The sequence below is a fragment of the Lactuca virosa genome, chromosome 7 (assembly GCF_052849685.1).
Source record: "Lactuca virosa cultivar CGN04683 chromosome 7, Lactuca_virosa_CGN04683_v6, whole genome shotgun sequence".
In the NCBI taxonomy this organism is placed as follows: domain Eukaryota; kingdom Viridiplantae; phylum Streptophyta; class Magnoliopsida; order Asterales; family Asteraceae; genus Lactuca; species Lactuca virosa.
In genome coordinates, this window is record NC_136432.1 from 2,694,211 (window position 1) to 2,716,372 (window position 22,162).

The 22,162-nt window shown below is 37.1% G+C and overlaps 2 protein-coding genes across 3 annotated transcripts; both read left to right on the forward strand.

Annotated features, from left to right (window-relative positions):
* The first annotated feature begins 2,111 nt into the window (after positions 1-2,111).
* LOC145126295 (DEAD-box ATP-dependent RNA helicase 31-like) lies at positions 2,112-5,744 on the forward strand. Of its 2 annotated transcripts, XM_079061690.1 has the most exons (9): positions 2,112-2,344; positions 2,418-3,656; positions 3,764-3,819; positions 3,901-4,332; positions 4,416-4,502; positions 4,588-4,683; positions 4,748-4,963; positions 5,031-5,213; positions 5,292-5,744. In XM_079061690.1, the coding sequence occupies exons 2-9, from the start codon at positions 2,474-2,476 to the stop codon at positions 5,517-5,519; spliced, it is 2,481 nt and encodes an 826-aa protein (XP_078917816.1). In that variant the 5' UTR covers positions 2,112-2,344; positions 2,418-2,473; the 3' UTR covers positions 5,520-5,744. The 2 variants fall into 2 exon arrangements, with proteins under 2 accessions (XP_078917816.1, XP_078917815.1); XM_079061689.1 differs by having other exon boundaries at positions 2,112-3,656.
* A 12,509-nt stretch (positions 5,745-18,253) lies between these two features.
* On the forward strand, positions 18,254-20,612 carry LOC145125535 (zinc finger CCCH domain-containing protein 1-like). Its single transcript, XM_079060980.1, has 4 exons — positions 18,254-18,630; positions 19,208-19,328; positions 19,401-20,248; positions 20,390-20,612. Exons 2-4 carry the CDS (start codon positions 19,289-19,291, stop codon positions 20,492-20,494), a joined length of 993 nt encoding a protein of 330 aa, XP_078917106.1. The 5' UTR covers positions 18,254-18,630; positions 19,208-19,288; the 3' UTR covers positions 20,495-20,612.
* Positions 20,613-22,162: the final 1,550 nt, after the last annotated feature.

Here is a 22,162-nt window from a genome sequence, read left to right on the forward strand (position 1 = left end):
TTTTGAGTCTTCAAATCTAGGAGGTTGTTGAACATAGACATCTTTATCATTCTCTTCATTTAATAATGCACATAGCACATCCATTTGGTAAACCTTAAAGTTTTTTTGTGCAAAAAATGCCAATAAAATCCTAATGGATTTGAATGTTTGTATGATCGGATACACTTCAAGTATGAATAAGAAACGGAAAACTAATCTAAGAAAAATAATCAAAGAAAGTAAATAACACATAAGTTCTCAAAATTGTTCATTTCACTAAGAAAAGAGGTTTTGTCTTCACAAAGAAGATGGTCACAAAGACGAATGACACAAATTCGTGTTACAAAAAACTACAACAACCACAACATTAGTGTTTTCCCTAATGCTGTATATATACTAATCTATACATGTATATCCCATGATTGGCGGGATTGTATTTAATTTATACTAAGAATCGATCTTATCACAAAGATATCATATTTGTGATCTATTCTATATTTATCTATATCATTACCTAATATACAAAAATTACACATAATAACTATACTAAGTGCTAACGCTGGTAAACTTGATACGCTGGCGTTGTCGACGTGTTGAAGTTGACGTTGATAGATCAGCGTGTCATGTGTTTGACTCATCAGATCATAAGGTGTGACCTTACAATCTCCCCCATCTGATGATGTCAAAACTAAATGTTTGATATATAAGCGGAATGCAGAATACTTTTGGCTTGTACTCCCCCTGAGAGTAATAATGAAATCTTGATTTTTCCAGTTTTAACAAATGCTCCCCCCTGAGAAGATACAACGGACGGACGACTTGACTACCCCTTGGAATGTGTTTTTCTGTAGTTCTAGAATTGAGATTTTTCTAGTATCGAAATAGTAGCGAGATTGTCAGCTTTACCGGATCTTCTCCCCATTTTTGACATCAGTAGCTAACGTTGTTTTGTGTGTTTTAGGAATCAAACCATTTGGTTTTTGTTAAACCGTTTTTTGAATAATATTGTATAATATTAATGAAAATTCCAAAATTATTATTTAAAAATGTTTTTTAAAAGATTGGGTGTTACGGAGGGTTCAACTAAGACCAAGAACATGTCGTATCGAAAACAATTCACGAAAATTGTATGGATACAAAGAAAAAAATAGAAATCAATTTGCATATTATATTATTATTTAAACATATTTAAGGTTATATAATCTTATAGTATATAGTAATATATCTAAGGGTTTCAAAAATCATATAAAAATTAACAACCCATAATTAAACAATAAAAATTAACACACTTTAAATATATAAAAATACAAATACTCCGGAATGACAGTCTAAAATGTTGCTTCTGGATTTCAAACTTCACTTCGAAAGGAGTAAACCACATTGTTCCCGACAAAATTATTATTTTTATCTAAAAACATTAATTACTTATATCAAAAAAATATTTATATCTTTTAAAACCCACCATTTTTGTAAAAAAAAGACTTTAAAACGGTAACTATTCAATAAGTATAGTAAAACCTTTATAAATTAATAATGTTGGGTCTTGGACATTTTATTAATTTAGCAAGATATTATTATATCGATAAATTAATAAATTATTAATTTAAAGAGTTTGCTTATATTGGTGACTAACTCTCAAATTAATGCATCGGCTTTCAAAATTTCCATGTCCGTTCACTTTACCTATTTGAATAAAATAGAAACAAGGACCTTCAAAATTTTTATGTACATTCACACATTAATGAACTTGTCAAGTTCAATATACATAGACCTTGATTGATCACTATAAAATGTCTAATGATAAATTTTAAAATCATATCAACTATAGTTTCTAAATGCAATTGGAAGATTTAAAGATGAACTCAATATAGATTTGAGGCTCATAAAAAAACAAGTGACTATAGATTTATTTTTTACTAGACAATTCTAGAATTTTGGAATATTTTAGTAATTATTAATTTATAGTTTCATTGGGAACAATATATTTATATTGAGATTTCCAAAAAAATATTATTTTATGGATTGGGATCTAATTTTATTCTTTGGAACCCAACAAATTATTAATTTTATAGAGATTATTAGTTTCTAGTATTAAATTACAGCTTATATAGACCGTATCACATCGTTCTACAACACCCCACACTGCACCCTATAACTAACCTTATCTTGCATCATTTGCAATCTTAAACCCTCTTTCAGAGGGCCCTAAAACCCCATTCACACCTTATCTCCGTCGCTTCTACAAGTTCTCCGGCCACAACAGCTACCTCTTTACGGCAATTCTGGTTTCCATTTCCGCCGTAGCATGCCAGTAAAACTCCTTTCGGTGCCAGACCTCCATCTGCTGAACTCTTCTTCACTCCCGGTAACTCTTATCACCATGAAAGCCAACCCCTCATTATCCAGGGCCGGCCCTTTTCTCACTCGTGCTTTTTCAGATAGACTAAAGTACCAATCTCTATCATCCTCCAACAACGTAGGGTTTCCGAAATTGATGACAACTCCCCAGCTGGAATTACATATTTCTACTAGAGTTTCGAACCACGGTTCTGAAATTAGGGCTGCTAAGAGCTTAATTGAGGATGAATCTGATCTTAGTGACTGGTTTAGCGAGTCTGGCTCGTTTAAGAAAAGGCAGTTTTATGGCGAGAGCGATGATGGGAGGAGTAGTGATAGAGGAGGAAGGGGTGGTTCAGCTGTAAATAGAAGATCTGATGATTATAATGGAGGATATCGCGGAGGTGGAAATAGGGATTCTTTCGATGGTAGCTCAAGAGGAGGTGGCTATAGGGGTTCTTTCGAAGGTAGCTCAAGAGGAGGTGGCGATAGGGGTTCTTTCAGTGGTAACTCAAGAAGGGGTGGCTCGAGAGGAGGTAGCAACAGGGGTTCTTTTGGTGGAAGCTCAAGAGGAGGTGGCAATAGGGGTTCTTTTGGTGGTAGCTCAAGAGGAGGTGGAAGCAGGAGTTCTTTCGGTACTAGTCCAAGAGGTGGACTTAGGAGTTCATTTGGTGATAGTTCAAGAGGAAATGGGCGTTTTGGTGGTGAATTTGGAAGCAGGGATGAAGAGTTTAGGTCTAGGAGGGAGAATAGGTTTGAAGGAGGGAGAGGGCCAAGTAGTTCAACAGGGAGATATGGGGGTGAAGTAGAAAGGAGAAATGGTGGTGTCTCTCGTGATTCAAATAAGGGGAAGGGAACTTGGGGTTCATTTGATTCCTTTTCTAAAGGAAAAGAGCCATATGTGCGTGATAACGAGAGAGAAGATGATCGATCTGTTTCGAATAGAAGAGATGATAGTTTCAGTGGCAATGGTAGAGGAAGAGGTGGTGGTCGTGGTGGGGGAGTAAGGACCGATGTCCAAAGTATGGGAAGAGGAAGTTTAATGATTTCGGATGATGAAACAAAATTAAGTGACAGCTTTACAGAATTGAGCAGTGATGAAGAAGAAGAAGAAGGAGATGAGGATTTTGAGGATGATGGGCATTCCATGTCTGGACTGAACATTGAAGATTCCGCAAGCCCAAGAGTTCCAATTGATGCAACAGCAAGTGAATCTTATCTAAGTGAGACCAGGTTTGATGAATGTTCTGTTTCACCATTGTCTCTGAAAGCAATCAAGGATGCTGGGTATGAGAAGATGACCATCGTACAGGAGGCGACACTTCCTGTCATTCTCAAAGGTTTGTGCATAACACTAATACTAATACTAATACTAATACTAGTGTGGAATCATCAAGGATTCCTTCAAACTTTCAGTAATTTGATTTCTGTCTCCTTTTTTTTGCAGGGAAGGATGTGCTGGCCAAGGCTAGGACAGGCACTGGAAAAACTGTTGCATTTTTGGTAATACACTGTTTCCCAAATACCTTTTCTTAAAAAGGTTTGCACTTTTTTTTTTTTAATTATTAAAAAAAAAAAATTCAGCTCCCATCAGTTGAAGTGGTTGTGAAGTTGGCACCTGTTGGGCGTGATGAAAAGTGGCCTCCAATTGTAGTCCTTGTGATATGTCCAACCAGAGAGCTTGCAAATCAGGCTGCAATGGAGGCTAATAAACTCTTGAAATACCATCCTTCCGTGGGTGTTCAAGTTGTAATCGGAGGCACCAGACTTGCTACAGAACAAAGACGCATCCAGGCAAACCCGTGTCAGATCCTTGTGGCGACACCTGGAAGGCTGAAAGATCATATCATGAATACATCTGGATTTGCCACACGGATCATGGGAGTCAAGGTTCTGGTTCTTGATGAAGCTGATCATTTATTGGACATGGGATTCCGTAAAGACATCGAGACCATCATAGCAGCTGTGCCTAAACAGAGACAGACACTTCTTTTTTCAGCCACCGTCCCACCTGAGGTTTCTTTCTTTCTTGCAAAACAAGCAAACTTATTTATTTTACTTACTTGATGAAACTAATATTTCTTTTGATTCATGTCAAGGTTCGTCAAATCTGTCATATTGCTTTGAAAAGAGATCATGAATATATCAATGCAGTCGAAGAAGGTGCCGAAGAGACACATACACAGGTAGGTTAAACTTCATGAATATAGCATGAAGTTTACATTAATTTTGTATCATTGGGTTAAACTGTTTTTTTTTTTTTTTTTCAAGGTCCAGCAAAAATATCTAGTTGCTCCATTAGACAAGCAGTATTCCCTGCTGTACGCCCTTCTGAAAGATCATATAGCAGATGATGGTGATTATAAGGTATGCATGTTTTCATCATAACATTTTATTTTGAATGTTGATACATGATGATGATTTGTTACAGGTTCTTGTGTTTTGCACGACTGCCATGGTAACAAAATTGGTGGCAGACCTGCTTAGTCAACTGAAGTTAAATGTGCGAGAAATACATTCTAGAAAGTCCCAAAGTTACAGGACTCAGGTTTCTGATGAATTCCGGAGATCAAAGGGTCTTATTCTAGTAACTTCCGATGTGTCTGCACGAGGAGTTGATTATCCAGATGTGACACTTGTCATTCAGGTATGTAGCAGTTTCTTAACGTTCCATACATACATACATAGATACATTAAAATTATGTTGCATGCAGATTGGGCTTCCAGCTGATAAAGCTCAGTACATACACCGGCTTGGAAGAACAGGGCGGAAAGGTAAGGAAGGGGAAGGGATATTGTTGGTAGCACCATGGGAAGAATTCTTCTTGTCCACCCTTAGGGATTTGCCAATTTCAAAAGCCCAGCTGCCTCTGCTGGATCCAGACACAAACAAAAAGGTCTGTCTGATTATATGATATATTATTTCTCTCTCATGTTGTGTGTGTGTGTGTGTGTATTAATAATTATGGTGGTAGGTGGAGAGAGCATTGTCGTATGTGGAGATGAAAAATAAAGAATCTGCATACCAGGCATGGCTTGGGTATTACAACTCCAATAAGACGGTTGGTAAGGATAAGCAAAGGCTTGTGGAGCTGGCAAATGAGTTCAGCAGAAGCATGGGACTTGATGTTCCACCATCAATTTCCAGACTTGTTCTTGGTAAAATGGGACTCAAGAATGTTCCTGGTTTACGCACCAAGTAGTACTCTAATAATAAACCAACACCTATCTATAAAGATTGTCTTTTTTTTTTAGGCTTTTGTTTTCGGAAACAAATATTCAATTGTTTCTGAATCAACAAACCATTCATTTCTGTGATTGTAATTGTAAATTATTTTCTGTTCTTTCTTTTTATGTTGTCATCCTGTATTTTGGTGAATTACCACGACTTTATCAATAGGCAGGTCACCAAGTGTGTATGTATTGTATAGTCATGGCAAACGAGTAGTGTCGGGTTAAAATATTAAACAGGTCAAGTGAGAGCTGGATCTTAACCTGACACGTTTACGTTTAATGATTGTGTCATGTTAATCCGTTTTCATGTTGAGTTAGCGGGTTAGGGTTTAGGCTTGTAAATGTAATGTGTCATGGTTGGTTAAAACATTTAACATGTTGAAAGTTTAAGAGGTGAAAAGCAGAAAGAGCAAGTGTTTGGGAGGCAAAGTTCATAGTAAGTTTTTTGGGCAAAGTGGAAAAAGTAAGAGTTGGCTAGGCATAGAAGAGGTGCGAGGTCATAACGAGGATGGGGACTGCCAAGTATCGAAGAAATGAAAATCTTGCATGTAAATAAAAAAGTTATTTTCAAGTTGAACTTTTTGACTCTAATCTTACTTGTTTAATTAACCGGGTTGATACCCAAACCTATTTATTTCGTATCATGTCCGCTTTTGTAACATCTATTATTGTAGTTAAATACAATCATTTGTTGCTCCTAATTTAAAGATACGTGATGCTTAAATGGTGATTGAGTACTCTCAAACCAACATTGGACTTTGTGAATTGACAACGTCCACCTTGTTTCGGAGGGGACATTTTGTGTGAGCCAAATGACTAGGAATTAAAAGCATAAAGTATTGAAAACATATACACTTGCTTCCCACATAAAGGAGTGAAACTTATATCACCTTTTACTAACTGTAAAATGCAACGTGAGAAAAAGGGTCCATGTCTATTGAAATCGGTACAAAATGTTATTATGTCTACTAAGTACTAACTAACCATCAGATCATACGACTAGAAACTAGAAAACATGGTAACAAATAAATTTATAACAGTTAAGTAGTGACTAGAGAGTAGAGATAGCACTACAAAGTTGTACATATCCCAGATAGATAGACAGAAAACAAATCTTGTACTTTGAGAGAGTTGAGTTGAGTTGAGTGGAGTTAAAACTTCACAGGGCAGCAACCGACAACAAAAAAAAATCAATAAAAGTGACTTCGTATCCTCACCTCCCCTCCCCTTGTTGAACATCATATCATATCATAGTTATACGTGTACATACCATAAAACCACAAACACAGAGCATGCCACCACCAAATCAAGAATTCATTCTCCCCTTATGCTTATAGTTGCAGACCAATCAATATAATAGAGTAAAGCATACGACTCATCCTTCATTCACACCATGACCTGCCTACTTTATCTTATTATCATCCTTCGTCTATTCTACATTGGCTTGCCTGAACAACCAAACCAAACCAACCGAGGTGGCAAAATGACAATCATATCCTCCTGTCATCCATCAACAATGGAGGACAAACTTCAAGTTCCAATATGACAAAGTGACAATAAGTTGAAGCACAAGAATTAAATTACCTTTGATGATGCGATGATGAGGACAATGGCTAATCTGGTGAATACCTATGTTCCTCCAACATCCCCCTGGAACGACTTCCCTTAACCCGTGGTGATTTCTCATTCACACCAGAACCCCCCAATACAACAAACCCAAACGACCCAAACTCCAACTGCTCATTATTATTTTGTGATTGTGAACCGAAACCCACATTATTATGTGATTACTCAAATGGATATACCATCACCACAACCGAAAGTTTGACCCATTTTCTATTTCTGACGCTCCTCCTCTTGAATGGTACATGTTGAACTCATGTTTTGACTTGTGCTCCGACCGTTTTGTTGTGATTGGTACGTGGAAAACGAAAACTAATCATGTCTGTTTGAATTTGAATTTGAATGCGAACTCATTAACCGGGTGGATGTTGACTTTTCCATTTGGTACGGTTACGCCCCCGAGCCATGTTGTAACCACCCAAATCTTTCTATCATATAATCTAATAAGGGAATTATCAGAGTTTTACATACATTGCAAAATTCTACTCTAATTAAAACAATTTAATTTCCAGGATAAGTCACGGGTTTACAATAAAATCTTACATACAAAATTAACAAGAAAGAGAATTGCATAAATATCAACCTACTATCTATTTCTTCCTCGTGACCTTGTATTCTCTTCTGCTACCGCGACTGCTACAACCTAAACCTACAAAACATAAACATCTACAATATCAAACACAAAGTGTCCGGTGAGTTATTCTTCTATCTTTTCTTATCTTTCATCTTTCCTTATCTTTCTCATACTCTATCATCTAACTATTTCTTTCATAATATACACTGATATCATTCTTTCTTTCATATATCTCTTTCTCTTCTCTATTCTTTCTTTATACTCTTTCTCTCCAGCCTCTTAATAGGCTATTCACATATTATGTACATACTCTATCTTTGTCTCTGTCTCTATCTCTTCCCTATTCTTTCTCTACTCTACCATTTACCTTCTCTAGTGCCTCAACATTGTGTTCTCATTTAGACCTAACACCATGATGGGTTATGTAATATTATATCACATAAACCATTTTGGGAATGAAGAAGGATTTAAAAGAAATATAATGGATTAAAATTAGGCTGAACGGAGGCGACCTCGGTGAAGCTCGACGTGTCTAAGCTGGACTCAGCAAACGCCGCGCCACCAACTCGGCATGCCGAGTTCGGTGGCTAAACTTAGTAAGTTAATGCCGGTGAGAGAGAAAAAGAAGGCGAGTTACAAATTTGAAATATTACTGTTTTTTTTTAATTTTATAAAAAGTCAAAATTTTACCTCTTTTTCGACCGATATAGAATCCTTTCACCAACTTATTTGTGAAAAGTCAAAATTTTATACCACACTACAATCTTCCATTTTTCACTAAAAAATTCATCATATTTGTGAAAAAATGGCTTCCCCTTCCAACCCAAGAACTCCAACAACTAGCACGAAAAATACCCACAAACACAAACCCAATCTCACATTCATCACCTACCTTCATCCAAAATCAAAGTGATTGTCCTATTTATTCACCTTCTAATTTATATTATCCTGGTGCATACTACCCATATCCTATCAAAACCCAACAACAATTCCAATCTCAACCAATTCCAATCTCAATCTCAATCACAACCTTAATTTCTATTTCAATCTCAAGTGCAATCCCAAATGGAAAAAGAGTTCAAGCCATTTTACCACCTTCCCGACTCGTAATTACAATTCCAAACCCAAACTTAAACCTAATACGAAACTCACTCACAACCAGAAGTCGTACCCGAACTGGATTCCGACCCGGAAGGGATTTGACGTCAACTGGAACCCAAGAAAAAGGAAAGGCACCTTCCAAACAGTGAACACCAGAGGAAGAAACAACGTTGGGTCGTGCGTGGGTTGATGTTTCGAAAGACCCAAAGGTCAGGAAAGATACACTAGATTTATGGTTATATCAGTTTTTCGAAGCATTTTCAAAAATGGTCCCTAAAATATATAACCTTCATCAGTTTTAGCTCAAGGACAAATTTTTTTTATAGGCGTTAAATGGAGCATCTTAGATAGTAACAACTTCAGGGACTAACAATGCAACTTTTTGAAACCATAGGAATGATCCATGTCAAAAAATCAAAAGTTAGACTGAAAAAGCATATTAAAGGAAACCATAGGAACCAAAACTATAATTAACTCTGATTCCTATCATTTTATGATTTTATTAGACGTTAAAGTTAGAGAAGTTAGAGGTTGTTTAATAGGCATCCTCTTATTTTTTTCAAATTAAATGTATTTGGTAGCATAAACGCCTCTTAATTGGGGGTGTTTGAGATTCCTTTTAGAATAACTTTTGACTTTTAACTTTTCCAAAAAGTCAAAAAAAAAATCGAAAAGGTGTTTGGATAATTCAAAAATTCTTTTGCAAATGACTTTTCGCATTAAAGAAAATGAGGGGTTTCTAAAAGTCACAAAAACCTGACTTTTGTGACTTTTTATTATTTTACATGTAAAAGTTAAACCAAAAATCATTTTGCTAATCCAAACACATTTTAAATAACTTCTTTTACAAAAAGTCATTTTACAGAATTCCTTTTATAAAAAAGACTTTTGATGTTAAAAAGTAATCCCAACCACCCCCAAAATTAATCCCAAACACCCCAAAAACCTCTTATTTTTTTTAGATGTAGTACCAAGTCTGAATTAAAAAATGAGTAAATTACACGGATCGTCCCTCGTTCGGGTGCCAAAATACACGTTCAGTCTCTATTTTCAAAAATTAACTCGGATCGTCCCTCGTTTGGTTAAAAGTTGCACGTTTCATCCCTCGTTAATTTATTTTTACGTGCTTAATCCCTTTGTGAGACATGAAATGACTACAATGCCCTTTTCAATTTATTTTTCATTTATTTTTAACATTTCAGATTATTTTTTATTATTGAAAAATACTTTAATTAAAGTTATGGTTCCATCCAACTTTAATTCTTTAAACCTAAAGTATATATATTTTTTCTCTTTTGTTGAACGCTTAACTACCGGCATCACCACCGGAAAAATGGAGCAACACCGAAAATGTGTGCATCCACCCCTTATCTTCCCCTCCTGATATGATATTCTCGAGAAATTGAAAATCAAAAATCAAAAATCTGATACTTGCAAGCCAGATGATTCTAGAAACTAAAAATTGTTCCAGAAATCTCAAACTCGTTCCAGAAATCAAAAATGGTGGTGGATCCTTTTGAAAACGTAAAATCTACACACTGGTTTCTCTCCCTCTGATCTCACCTGGTTTTTTCCTGAAACCCTTGAGTCGTCATCGCCATTTGTTTCCTCGTTCTTCTTCCAAATCAGAGTACACAAAACACAAACACACATTGTGTATGTCTATTGACCCGAGAGAGAGAGAGAGAGAGAGAGAGAGAGAGCAAACAAAATGTCACCATCGTTACCCGGGTGCTAGGGTTTTGAGAAATCGGGAGGAGATGTGTGGTTTCAGATTGAGAACTTTAACGCCTTGTTCCCGAGTTTTTTTTGAAATTCAATAAAGGAAAGGGAAATAAAATTTTGACAGAAAGAAAGGGAGGGGAAGGAAAATACTCATTATTCCGTGTTTCCGAGTTTGAAGGAAATGAAAGGAAAAATTTAAGTTTTTGTGTTCCCGAGTTAGGAGGAAAAAGAAAATAAAACTTAAAATTTTCCTTCCCCTCACTTTCTTCCCAAATCCGCCCAATTTGGGAGGAAAATTTGGAAGGAAAATATGGCTCTAAAACCCTTTCCCTCCCCCCACTTTCCTTCCATTAATGAATGTCACACCCCCGAACCAGACGACGGAAACGTCTGGGGGCTCGTGTGACTAACAATTGAATTATCATTACAATGAATACACATGAAACGTAAAATATTCATCACCAACATTTCATATAACAACCAGCATTGTTCACATCAGGTACATTGTTATACATTACATAAATTCAAAGTATTAATTGTGCGATGAACAATGTTACACAAAATAATTCCATACATACTTGAAATTCTTCCAGCTTAACGATTACCTGAGAATACAAGTTATTTTGAAAACGGTCAACATATATAATGTTGGTGAGTTCATAAGTATGGTTGAGTAAAAGTCTTTGTATCTTTCGTAAAAACCCAGAAAATCTGATATTTTCTGTAAAATGTTTGAAAATGATGTGGAAATCAAGTATAAATGCATGTGTGAATTTCGCAGTAGTGACATATATAAAAGTAGTTTAGATTTCTTTGTATTGTAAGTAAGTGATAATTGGACAATTGTATTTCCCCAGAAAATCCGATATTTTCTGATTTGTTATAATGTCGAGGTTCTTGTATCGTTTAATATGTTGTTTTGTGTTGACACAATCGAAGGGTTAATCTTCGAAATGTTAAATTTGGTATTGAATCTCTATATGAGCCGTTATAATCATACATAATAATGACTAGGTTGCCTGTCTTAACATTTTTCCAAATGTCGGTATTCGCTCAAGGTTTTGTCGCCCTAGACTGGCCTAGTCTAGCTGTAGCGAACAGCTAAGGCGTGGGGGGGTCACCCCGTATAGATCTATACACAAACTCTCGCTCTCCCTCCAGGAGACTCTGATTATAACTACAAGCTACGATTGTACACTCAAAGGTGCCAACCGCCACGTCTCACTAGATTCTCAACCTTTCGTACTATGTTTAATGTTTACGTGTATGTTGTATGTTATCAAATCCAAAGGTACATATATATAAGTATACGAAGTTCAATAGTTATGTAAAGGTATAATTTCAATCTACTAAACATGTAAGTTTCAGTCCAAGCCCAATTAACATGTAAATGAATCACAAAGGCCCAATAACATGTAAGTGGGTAATTTGGGCCCAATAGGCATGTAAATGGACCACGAAGGCCCAACAACATGTGATCCATAATCCAGGCCCAAATTAACATGTAAATGGGTCGCATGGCCCAATAAACATGACATGGAAAATATTGGGCTAAATATACACTTAAATGGGCTCTTAAGGCCCATTGACCATGTAACATGAATATTTGACCCAATAAAATTGTTATCGTTGTATTTCACCCATTTGTTATTGTATTGTTGCTTATTTTTGTTCGAGGTTTACCAAGTTGATTATAAAAAGTCTCCTTTTTGTAAAATAACATTTTTGGTCCAAAAAGCCTCAAATTTTCAATTAAGGCCCAAAGATTTGTAAAAATGACACTTTAGTCCGTAATGTATAAAAATTTGTAATTTTGTCCCAAATGTCTAGAAATTCACGGATTTAGTCCAAAAATATATGTTTTGACATTTGAGGCCCAGTTTTACAGAAAATGGCATTTTCAGCCCTTTGTTTGTCAAATTGGCACTTTCGGCCCAATTTTTATAAAAGTTACATTTTTGGTCCAATTTAAAAATAATTGTTATTTTCACCCCTAAATTTGGTTTATTTACATTTATGACTCAAACTTTGGTCAAATAACATTTTTAATCCCAAAACTTTTATTTTTCGCAATTTTGGGCCCAAAACCGTGAGGCCCAAATATTTGGCCCATTAAGCTAAAAATTACATTTTTGGCCCTTTGGAAAGTATGTTTATAAAAAAAAATCCCTTTTTATACAAGTAGGACCTGTTTGGTCCCTATAAAAACATAAATGTCACTTTTTGCCCTTATCTTTTGTTGTCTTGACAATTTTTGACCTTTAAAAAGGTTTTTGTTGAGATCTTTTGTATCTTAAACATGTAATCACTTTTGGCTTGATAGTGTGATGTATATAATGTCATAGTTCATAGATATTTGTTCAATATTACTTAAAATTTCAAGATTTGCTAAGATCTAACACATTTTTACCAATAAACTAAGAATTCACACAAAACATGCATATAACACATAGATCTACACATTTTACTTGCATTCTCTCCCAAAAATCATATGAAAGCCGAAAACAAGGGGGTATGAACTCACCTTAGCTTGATGTGTCGGTTTTCGAAGAAGAATCGAAAAAGATGAAGTGATTTTCGACCCTAGCAAACTCCTTTGAGTAGTTTTCGAACTTAGGGGCTTCTAATGAGTTTGAACATGAAAGAAGGTTATGTAAGAAAAGATTTTTAGCATTAAGATGGGTAATATGTGTTTATATATATAGTAAACACTTACCAAGAAGTTGAAACCTTGAAGATTACTCTTGAAGCACAAACAAAACCTTGAGATCTTTAATGAAAGAAGAGGATGATTTTAGAGATGTTTGGAGAGGATCTTTGAGTATGTGTATGTGTTTTGGCTCTCGGCCCAAAGTAGAAGAAGAGAGGGGAGAAAGAGTGGTGAGGTGACTAGCATGGGAACATGAGAAACCATGCCTTGATACATGGTGTGTATTATGGAGGTGGCACCTCCAAAGTCAACCCCCCCTTCATTTCATTTCCTTTTTTTATTATTAAATGGTGTTGGGCCGAGAGTTTGGGCCAAGAAGGGTAGGGATGGAATAGTTTGAGCCCATTAACTTTAGTTAGGATCTTTGGAACCTAAACATAAAATTTTTCGGCCTATTGGGCCCTTGGAAGCATTCACGACCCAAATAGAATAAAAGGATGGGTTTATGGCTCACTAAGGTTAATTGGGTTAGCAATGGCCCAGTAAGGCCCATTAAGGGTAAACTAATTTATTTTGGACCCAAAATAGCCCAAAATGCTAAGTTTTATGGAAGTGGGTCCAATTAGAATCCAAATAGGGTTTCCAAGCCCAAAATGGTTGATTTGGATGCTTATTGGCCCATTAGGCCCAATAAGGAAATCCTAGTCCAATATGGACTTAAACCATGGATCTTAGGGCTTAAGACTCTTTGATGAACATGAATGGTGAATCTAAATGAGCATTGAGTGAGATTTACTTAGAGTATATGTTTTACAATAGTTGAATGGTTACACAAGAATAGAATTTCCTAGCTAAAATGCAGTTGTGACAATGAAACTCGGGAACACGATTTTCCTTCGACATCCCTCACTTTCCCTCCGTATCCTTCCATTTCCCTCTTTAAGTAGAACTCGGGTGTAGCATCTCGGTTATTAGATAAATAAATAGACAAAGATTAATAAATGAATAGTAGCCCTAAAATCTCTAATACTTATCGGGGTATTGGTTTCGGGGAGTCAAATGACATGATTTGGAGTTTTAGGGATTAAAATGTAATTCCCATATTAGTTTGTAAAGAATTTAGGAGGTTGAGGGTTGTTTGGTAAATTCTGGATTTAGATTAGAAGGATTTTTAGAAGTTGGGGGCTAAATGGTAAATATTGGATTAAGGTCGAAAAGATTTTTTGGAGGCAGGGGCTAAAGGGTAAGTTTTGGGCTTAATTTGCAAAGATCCTATGGGGAGGGACCAGACTTGTAAATGTGCAGAAGTTTCAAAATGGACGGGGTTTATAACCCGCCACCCTCGCCATACTAACCCTAACCCTAAGTTGCAGCAGCCGCCGCTTGTAACTCTTCAGCCGCCACCATATTCGTTTTCCCGATCAACCAAGATGACCGGTGAACCACTGCTTCCGACGAAATCATCCATCGGTGCTGCTTCGCTGCCGACGTGCCGTTTCGCTGAAGACTAAACCGTTCTATCGCCACCATCTACTACCGTTCCAATCGTCGGATGCCACCACAACAGTCCCAGCTGTCGGAGGCGTTAGTGCAACCGTAGGAGCCGCCGAGGACCGATGAGGGAAGCTGTAAGCGTCATCGTTGCGTGGGCTGTGAACGAGTCGCTTTTCCGGCTCACGACTCCTCCTCCATTTCTTGCTGCCGATACGCCAAGTCGCCGTGGTTACTGCCGATCGAAGACCGAGCTATCACCAGACGTCCTCCGCCGTCGTCGTTCGTCGCGACTGTCCCTTTTTGTAGGTTATTTTTCGGTCGTGACTGCCGCGAAGATGGTGGCTGTGGGTGTGTTTCTAGAGATATCCAGTGTAGGTGTGTGTTGCATCGTTATTTTGCGTTATTGGGCGTCATTGCTTGGCCGGGAACCAAAAGTGAAGCCATCACCACCACCATGAGGTGGTGGCTGCAACCTCTGATCACCGCCTGCCGCCACAAGGGTGGTTAGGTGTGCGTGTATGTGTTATTTGTGTGTGTGCGCGTTCATTTGGATAATTCTTTGTAATATTGTATTTGATTGGAATGGTTAAGGAAATCTGTCACCACCACCATGAGCCGCCATTGACCACCACTACCCGAGGTGGTAGTGGGTGGTACCCAACTTAATTAATAGTTAATTGACCTAAAAAATTAACAATGGACTAATTGGGATATGTTTGGATTGGAAACCCTAATTTTGTATATGTTAATTTGGAATTGTCGGGACCAGCAAGTTTGGACCATTGGATTGGAATCATGAATTAATCCCGACCACATTGTTATTTGACCTAGTAGAGTGATGGACTTAATGGATTAAGTCCTTAATGGGTTAAGTTAGAAACACTTAACCCTAATCGCCATTTTATGTGAAAACCCTAATCTTGTTTGGGCCTTAAGTTAAGCCTTTCTATTGGTCTTTGGTGATTGGGCTATTGATGGGCCATCCAAGAACAATCATATGGACTAGGATATTTAGATGGGATTTAGGGTAAGGCCCATATGGGGGTTGGGCCCAATTTAGAAAATTAGGCCATAGATGGGCTATAATTTGGGCCTTGATGATTATGAGATATTGGGCCATTCGAATGCCAAATGTTTGGACAAGAATAAATGGTTGGGCCTTAGGGAAGACCATGTAGAGGTTTGGGCCCAATTTGGAAAATTGGGCCATATGTTGGGTCTTGGTTCATTAATAAACTTTTGGGCCTTTGGATTGGACCTTGGGCTTGAATCAAGCTAAGTTAGGGGTAAAGAATCCTTTTACCCCAAGCATGGGCTTATGGATATGGGTTGGGACCCAATTATTAATTGGGTGATATTTTGATGTTGACAGATTCGGGAATCTGTCATCCAGCAGCTAGGGTTTTGTCCGCGGGACTTCAACAGTGCGATGTGAGTTTTCTCTAGTAGGAACGGGTCTACGACCATAATGCCGACCCGTTTAGATGTTAGTAGTTCCGGGCTACGGTCCGATGCGGGGCAGGGCCCGATGTAGGTTATATGCTTTCGGATTACGATCTGATGTCGGGGCGGTCCCGAGGAACGTTTATGTATGCTTGATGTCTTTGTGATTCATGCATGTTATGCGTTATGTGTTTCGGGCTTCGGTCCGATGCCAGGGCAAGCCCGATGCATGTATAGCTTATATGTTATGTGCTATGTGTTTCGGGCTTCGGTCCAATGCAGAGGCAAGCCCGATGCATGTTTAGCTTATATGTTATGTGTTATATGTTCCAGACTCCGGTCCAATGCCGAGGCAAGCCCGATGAATGTTTATATGTTTATGTTTATATGCTTATGTTTACATGCTTATGTTATATGCTTATGTTATATGATATGTTATATGTATGCCGGGGCAAGCCCGATGCCGGGCGAGGCCCAGTGCCAGACGCAGTTTGATGCCGGGGTAAGCCCGATGTCGGGCGGGGCTGATATGATAGAAAAATGACTGTCAAATTGTGCCTGATGTCGGGTAAGCCGATGTCGGGTTCGTCCCGATGCAACTGGGCGGAGTCCCAAGTTATGTTTATGTTATGTGTTTATGTTATGAGCGTTGTTGATATGTTTATATGTATATCGAATCTTGGTCCGATGTCGGGCGTGACCCGATGTAGTGGGCTAGGCCCAAGTTATGTGATTAAGTGTATGTTATGTGGTAGTTTGGGGAGACTCACTAAGCTTCGTGCTTACAATTTTCAGTTTTGGTTTCAGGTACTTCGTTTTCAAAGGAAAGGAGCCGGCTCGATCGCAGCGTATCACACTATGTTTTCCGCATATGAGATCTTTGGGATTACACTCTGATATTATTATATGATAACATGTTTTGATTATTGACACTTTGATTTTGACATGGAACGTTATTATGGATGTTTTCTTATACTGATGGTTTTATAATAACTTGATTAAAAATGAAATTTTTGGTCTTGAATTTTGGGATGTTTCATCGGGAACAAGGTGTTAGGGGTTTCATGAAGGATTTCACTTTGTGGGTTTCAGATCGAGCGTCACCACCACCGATAATCTCTTTTTCCTTCGTGTGTCGCAACCACCGTTGGAGTTCAACTGGTTTCAGGAGGAGGCTATACATAGTGGGAAAGAGGTTGTACACGCAGAAGAGGGCCGTCGATGGAGACGGTTTGTGTTCGATCTGAACCTACTTCTCCGATCTGAATCCCCCTATTCTCCGGTGTACTTGTGACTTGGTCCAGTGAGGAGATGCACAAAGACAAACTGAAGTAGAAATGGGGGGAGGGTGACGATATATATGTAGGTTTATAGTCTATTTCTTTTATTAAAGGAAATATATATATATATATATATATATATATATATATATATATATATATGGGATAAGGAATATACATTACAGCCTCACCTAAGCTTAGGTACTAAACTTCTAAAATATGTCGTCTTAACATGCTAGTTATACCCGGTTTGGTTTCACTTGGTAAATATATCATCCTCCACAACATTTCTTTCTTTCATTATCGTTTTACCATCCCTGTTTTCTTTCCTCAATTATCGTTTATTACTTCACCCAAGTAAACATTACTAAACCCTAAACCTAAACCATAAACCCTAAATTTAAACCCTAAACCCTAAATCTAAACACTAAACCCTAAACCTAAACCCTAAACCCTAAGCCCTAAATCTAAACTCTAAACCCTAAACCCTAAACCCTATTGTGTCGATTTTGAATTTACATCTTGAATTATTAATCGTGAATCCATTAACCGTAATCTTTATATAGTAAAACAATGTATTTTCAAGAGGTTTAGTACCTAAGCTTAGGTGGGGCTGTAATGTATATTCTCTTTTCTCATATATATAATAATAATAATAATAATAACAAAACCAATAAACAATTAATAAATAACAATTAAATAGAAAATAAATCAAAAAAGAAATAAAATAAGGGCAAAATTATTTTTTTAGGAAGGGATGAAACGGATGAAACGTGCAACTTTTAGCCACTGCCCGAATTAATTTTTGAATTTGGCAGCCGACGAGGATAGATCGGTGGACGCGTATTCCCTTTTGCCCTACCGTTTCAGCAACCTTCCCTCTTCACTTCTTTCTACTCAATCGACGCCACTCCTTCTCCGATCTGCAACCATCCCCCGCCTCCCTCCGCCAGCGACGCCGACGCCGGTAACGACGCCGATACCACCGCCCACTTCTTTCTGTGCTTTGGCGTTCCTCAATAATTGTGATTCGAAATTTAGAACCTCAGAAGTGTTCCGCAACCTTCCCTCTTCATATCTGTTTTACCCTACCCTCCGCCAACACTCCGCCACCAACCGGTCACCGTCTCCGCCAGCATCGCCAGCGCTTCCATCCAGCTCCGTCAAACTCTTCGTCAGCAGCCATCAAGGTAAGGTTTTTTGTTCTTACCCTAAAACTCGTCCCTTTTCGCTGAAATGGTTTTCTTATGTTAATAGAATCAATTTTTTTTGTTCTCTGACTTTGCTGGTATCGATGTTGTTTTCCCCTTTTTCTACCTAATGTGTGTCCGTTCAGTGTGGTCTACTACCTGTTCGATGAAATGCTTAGGAGAAATGTATTGGGCTAAACTATACATGCCCTAGAATTTCATCAGACTGGTCTCTACATCCTTAATCAACGAAGTGCTGTGATTTCACCCTCCCTCTTCGATTTCTTCCTCGACCGCAAGAACATTTACAACCACCAATGGCCAAGGTTTGATGCCATTTTGGCTCAAATGGCAATATGGCATTAGGAGTATTTCTGTTTTCTTTTTTATTTTTATTTGAAGTTAGCAAAGTCTGCATCAGGGTTGAAGTATGTGTACTGTTATTGGTTATTTTTTAACAATTTATGTCTTCATGTTTAACAAATTGTGAAAGAAACTTTGTTTATTTTGAATTGATGTTGGTCATTTTGTATGGATTTCAAACACTAATTAATTCATCATCATCATCTATTTACAGCTGTCATACCATCATAACAGCAATTTTGTGGCATCATTCTTGACTACAAATATCCAAAACTCTAAGTTGTAATCGATCCGTATGGCTGAAAAACCCGAAGAACAACAAAACACCGAACAAGGTATGTTGTTTATCTTGATTGTTTTCGAATCCCATTCACTGTCTATGGAATCTGATCTTTTTTTTTATACAGTGTGCAACTTTTTTAGAAAACCATCAAAGAAGAAAAACATCCGAAAAAGAGCTCATGATGATGAAATGGACGAAGAAGAGGAACCTTCTGTTGTGATCAACAAGAAAAAGGCTGTGGCAGCTGACAATAAGTTACATTTTGCTACTGGATCATCTAAGCGATCAGAACAACAACAACAACCAGAGGCTGACAACACAAAAGCAACAATTTTCCAGTTTGATTCCTCTAAAGAAATTCAAGTTCAAAACGACAGTAGAGCCACTGCAACATTAGAAACAGAGACAGACTTTTCTAGAGATGCAAGGGCGATTCGGGAAAGAGTTTTGAAGCAAGCAGACCAGGCTTTGAAAGGGAAGGGGAATGGAAATGGAAATGGTGATGAGAAGTTGTATAAAGGTATTCATGGATACACGGATTACAAGGCAGGTTTTAGGCGAGAGCAAACTGTTGCTAGTGAGAAAGCAGGTGGATCTCATGGACCACTGAGAGCTTCTGCTCATATTAGGGTTTCTGCAAGGTTTGATTACCAGCCGGACATTTGTAAGGATTATAAGGAGACAGGGTATTGTGGGTATGGTGATTCCTGTAAGTTTATGCATGATCGTGGGGATTATAAGTCTGGATGGCAGATGGAGAGAGACTGGGATGAAGCAGAGAAGGCAAGAAAGAGGAAATTGGCATTGAAGGGCGATGATGATGATGATGAGGATGAAGATGAGCATAATGATGATGATGATGATGAAGATGAGGATGGACTTCCGTTTGCTTGTTTTATCTGCAGGCAGCCGTTTGTTGATCCGGTAATGACCAAGTGCAAGCATTATTTCTGTGAGCATTGTGCTTTAAAGGTATGATTGATTTTCTCTCTCTCTCTCTCTCTCTCTATATATATATATATATATATATATATATATATATATATATATATATATACAATTACAAGGAGGGGAGGGGACTTATTTGGAATTTGTGATGTATTTATTGTACAGCATCATGCAAAGAAGAAAAAGTGCTATGTGTGCAACCAGCCTACACTTGGGATATTCAACACTGCGCATGAAATACGAAAGAGGATGGCTGCTGGAGGGAAATAATGAAACATGTAACTTTCAACCTTTTCTTTTAGCTTTCTTGATACATCTTATGTACTTTACTAGTGTTATGCAACTTAAATTCACTTTTTGAAGTTAATGAATCTTTACTTAATACTTATATGATGGAGTTTCACTTGCTTGCTTTCTGTTTTAAATTAACCAGCACTACACATGTAATAGTCTTTAAAATTTGTTTAGCACGTACAATAGCTAGTTTGCAGTAAACATAGTTCACTCATTTTAAAACCTTTTTAAAGTTGTTTAATTATATGTATAGGTATAGCTAAACAAGCTAGCTAGGTGCATAATACGATTCATGTGGATTAAAACAGTCTCAATTCTTTTTTCCCACACCCGTCCCTTTCCATTCATTTGAATCTTGAGTTTTCTATTGAATTCTGAAAAAAAAAACATCTAGGGGCATGCTGGCTGGGTTGAATCTCTTATATGCATCTATTCTGGGTTTCAACAGTCACCTTTGAAATGTCTATGGCGGTTTCCCAACTCTACATTTAGGACCAACAATAAAACACATACATAACAATAACATGACAGAATTCTGGTTTTTTGTATGCAAGTTGGAAACAATTGTAGCTGTACATAATTTAACTGGTAGGGCAAGATTAGCAATGTACTTTCATTTATTCTTTTTCTACAACCTTGTCCAGTGTCCTTTCATAACATTTCTTATTATCATACTTTAAATAATATGATACCCATTAGTTAGTTATTATACCAAGCTGCTGATTTGGATTATCATCCCTGTTCTGTTCTTCACAACCCACTGCAAAGACAGTTTCTACTTATTCCCTTGTTGTAGTTTTTTGGTTTGTGGGATAAATTCAAAGAATTTACTCCACTCAGGAAAACCAACTCATACTCATCTTATTTTAATTTTGTTCACATTTGAGATTTTAAAGAAATGTCGTGAATTAAATAATTGGATGACTTATACAAAAAAAAAGGTAACCCACCCCGTTGTTACAAATAGCTATAATATTAATGGGCAGATTTTTCAAGTACAATGCCTTAACCAGAAATAGAATGAAAGTACAATGCTGTGTTGTAATAAGAAGAAATGAAAGTAAAGTGCTATATATAATAAGAGGGACTCAAAAGAGCTTCTTAGAGAGGTATGCAGAATAAACATGATAACTTGGTGAATGATTATTAGGATTATGTTTTTATCTTTCAATGGTCCAAATAGGATTATGTTTTATCGTCTAAACCGTTTTATTCAACATGGTAATTTTTTAAAAATTACAAAAAAGAGCATTTTGAATTTTGACTTGTACTAAAAAAGTAGCCATATTAAATGTAATTTACTTACCTGCATTTTCAAGGCTGGCTGTTGGGATGGTTTTTACCTGTTTCCGGTACAGCCGTAATAGCTCAAATACTTGAACAAACCTTTTTTTTCTTTGCAAAACCGTAATATTAATAATAATAATAATAATATAAAATCTGTGAACTGATTTTGTTTTTATGTTTATTTACACTAAATATTGTTTTCTCAAAATAAAAAACGTTGTGGAACAAGATCTATCCAACACCCATAAAGCAAGAAAGCTTTAGCGCACACAGCAAAAAAACAGTTACAAATGACTGGTAAAACATTTTTTTGTATTAGAACAAGTCTACCATTTACAGAGACACTATGAGTCTTCC